The 3,090-nt window shown below is 37.1% G+C and overlaps 1 protein-coding gene across 1 annotated transcript; it reads left to right on the top strand.

Annotated features, from left to right (window-relative positions):
* The first annotated feature begins 934 nt into the window (after positions 1-934).
* On the top strand, positions 935-2,644 carry LOC110790905 (uncharacterized). The gene is made up of 3 exons (XM_021995660.1): positions 935-1,638; positions 1,697-1,893; positions 1,977-2,644. The coding sequence occupies exons 1-3, from the start codon at positions 935-937 to the stop codon at positions 2,642-2,644; spliced, it is 1,569 nt and encodes a 522-aa protein (XP_021851352.1).
* The last annotated feature ends 446 nt before the right edge of the window (positions 2,645-3,090 follow it).

Raw genomic sequence — 3,090 nt, 5'->3', positions numbered from 1 at the left:
TATTTAATCAGCAAAAGTCGGTTTTATCAGGAAATAATCAGTAAAATTTATTTCACACCAAAAATCAGGTGTAGAGAACATAGCCTTATATCTGAACGGAAGGAATAGTCTATAGCATTCCTTTATGTATGTATGAGCAATAATATATACCAATACAATAAGGATATGAGGCACTAGACATATATCATAAAATTACACTTCTGGAAAAATCAGTTGCCTGATTGCCTCTAAGGATTTGTACATGAACAAGCATGATACTGATGCTGCCCATGCAGGTCAGGCTATTTAACTAACTAACAATTCCCTAGACAAAAGACTAGATTATTTGGAACTCAAATCTGATAAGAAATGTATAACAGTTTCCAAAAAGAAGTATTAACGACTACAGCATGTTGCGCTGCCTTTAAATTAAGAAAAACTTTAAAGACAATGAGGTTTAAGCAACCAATCAATGTTAGTTGACAGACCTTGTGGGATTGAATAATCCCATATAAACCATCAGGCTCATTTGAGAGCAGTAACTCAATATCAAAGCAAGGTTGTGTAGTCAATACCAACTCTCATGTAGCCTGGTGGTAGTGGCGCATTGTGTACCACAGAACCATTGTTGACATTATGCACCTTTCCCCTAGTGACCACTCTATAAATATCTGCAAACTGCAGTCAGTACTCAGTAGTCTCTAAGTAAGTACTTGGACCTGACCAGATTTTTGTTTGAACTGTTTTCTAATTGTTTGTCCAAATAGTTACATGGAGAGAAATAAGTTGTTAATTTAGTAGTGTTAAAGAATGTGTATGCTTTCCATGGCTAAAATTCTAAAAGATTAAACGTACTCAACAATTATAATAAACTAAGGCAAGGTTGTGAAGTGTATTCTCTTTTTATTAATGAGATGTCAATTTTTCTTATTTCTAATGGTGTAAAATACCAACAATGGATCGAAAATGGATGCTTGCTAGGTGTAATAGTGATGAATATGAGAAAGGGGTGGAGGAATTTATTACATTTGCTATTGATCATGCTGAAGATCTGAGTCGTATTTTGTGTCCATGTATCAATTGCAACAACATGGTCCGACATCACGTTGAGGATGTGAGAATCCATTTGGTGGTGAATGGAATTATTCAAACATACAAGTGTTGGATAAAACATGGTGAGACATTAGAGGATTTTCCTTCTTATGTGAATGGTGAGATGTATGGTGACACAGAAAATGATGAAACAGAAGCTGTTGAAATGGAAGAGGATTTGGATGTGGATTGTTTAGAAGAAATGACACATATCTTAGGGCAGAACATTGAAGGTGGTTCTGAAATGTTTGAGACCTTGAGTAATGATGCAAAGACACCGTTGTACCCTAGGTGTACTAAATTTAGCAAATTATCTGTTGTGCTAAAGCTTTATAACCTGAAAGCACGTGGTGGAGTGTCCGATGATATTTTCACAGGCTTTCTTAAATTGGTGAAAGAGATGCTGCCTGCCGAGAATGTGTTTCCTGATCGAAATTATGAGGCAAGGAAGATGTTAAGCTCCATCGGCATGGGTTATGAAAAAATCCACGCATGCCCTAATGATTGCATTTTATATCGAAAGGAATATGCATCATTAGAAAATTGCCCAGAGTGTAATACTTCACGGTACAAGAAAAAAAAATGTTCCATCCAAGGTTATGTGGTATTTTCCAATAGTACCCAGATTTAGACGCCTATTTAGCATTGCAGAAGAGGCAAAGAAATTGACATGGCATGCAGATGAGAGATTGAAAGATGGTTTACTTAGACACCCAGCCGATTCTCCACAATGGATCAAGATTGACAATGACTTTGAAGATTTTGGGAGTGAAGATAGAAATTTGCGTCTCGCCCTTGCCGCTGATGGGATGAATCCTTTTGGTAATCAGAGTTGCAATCATAGTACATGGCCAGTGATTTTGATGATCTATAACCTTTGTCCTGACTTGATAATGAAACGAAAGTATATGATGCTGACCATGTTAATTTCAGGCCCAAAACAACCGGAAACGACATAGATGTGTATTTGGCACCATTAATTGAAGATTTAAAGATGATGTGGGATTCGGGTATACAAGTTTTTGATGCTCATCGCAATGAGAATTTTAATCTGAAAGCCTTGCTTTATGGAACAATAAACGATTTTCCAGCATATGGAAATTTGGCGGGATATAGCGTTAAAGGATATGAGGCGTGCCCTATTTGTGAGGAGAATACCTTCTCACCTTACTTGAATTTTTCTCATAAGAATGTCTACCCGGGATTTCGCAAATTTTTGCCTATTGACCATCATTATCGAAGGTGGAAAAAAGCTTTTAATGGGGAAACTGAAGAAGGTACTCCTCCAGTGCCGCCATCAGGAGATGAAATACTTGAGAAAATGCAGAAGTTGGATGTTAAGCTTGGGAAGTTAAACGCAAAAAATGTTCCCAGTATCGGGCACAAAAAGTTGTCAATATTCTTTGACCTTCCGTACTGGAGGACCTTGCATGTGAGACACTTCCTTGATGTCATGCATATTGAGAAAAACATTTGTGAAAGTCTTATAAGTACTTTACTTAATGTGCCTAGTAAGACTAAAGATGGGGAGGCTGCTAGACTAGACTTGGTTGACTTGGGGATTAGAGCATAATTGACACCAATCAAGCGTAATAGTCGTACATATCTGCCACCAGCGTGCTATACTCTATCTAGAAAGGAGAAAATTTCTTTTTGTGAGTGTCTTTATGGAGTTAAGGTTCCCGAGGGTTATTCTTCTAACATTAAAACACTTGTATCAATGAAAAACTTGAAGCTAATTGGCTTAAAGTCACATGATTACCACATTCTTATGGAGCATCTTCTTCCGGTTGCTATTCGATCCATTCTGCCAGAACCTGTCCGAAATGCTATCACAAAACTTTGAATTTTCTTTAGCGAGATTTGTAGCAAAGAAATTGATCCTTTAAAGCTGAGTGATTTGCAAAAGGACCTTGTTATTACTTTGTGTTAGTTGGAAATGTATTTTCCGCCATCATTTTTTGACATTATGATACATTTGACTGTACATTTGGTTAGAGAAGTTCAGCTATGTGGACC

This window comes from Spinacia oleracea, chromosome 6 (genome assembly GCF_020520425.1).
Source record: "Spinacia oleracea cultivar Varoflay chromosome 6, BTI_SOV_V1, whole genome shotgun sequence".
NCBI lineage: Eukaryota > Viridiplantae > Streptophyta > Magnoliopsida > Caryophyllales > Amaranthaceae > Spinacia > Spinacia oleracea.
This window is presented reverse-complemented; position numbering and strand designations above follow the sequence as displayed.

Bases quoted from the DNA above. Each gene is read 5' to 3' on its own strand.
- LOC110790905 (XM_021995660.1), top strand. From the start codon at position 935: ATGGATCGAAAATGGATGCTTGCTAGGTGTAATAGTGATGAATATGAG. The intron at 1,639-1,696 runs GTACAAGAAAAA...AATAGTACCCAG, and splicing joins CCAGAGTGTAATACTTCACG to ATTTAGACGCCTATTTAGCA. The intron at 1,894-1,976 runs GTAATCAGAGTT...ATGAAACGAAAG, and splicing joins TGATGGGATGAATCCTTTTG to TATATGATGCTGACCATGTT.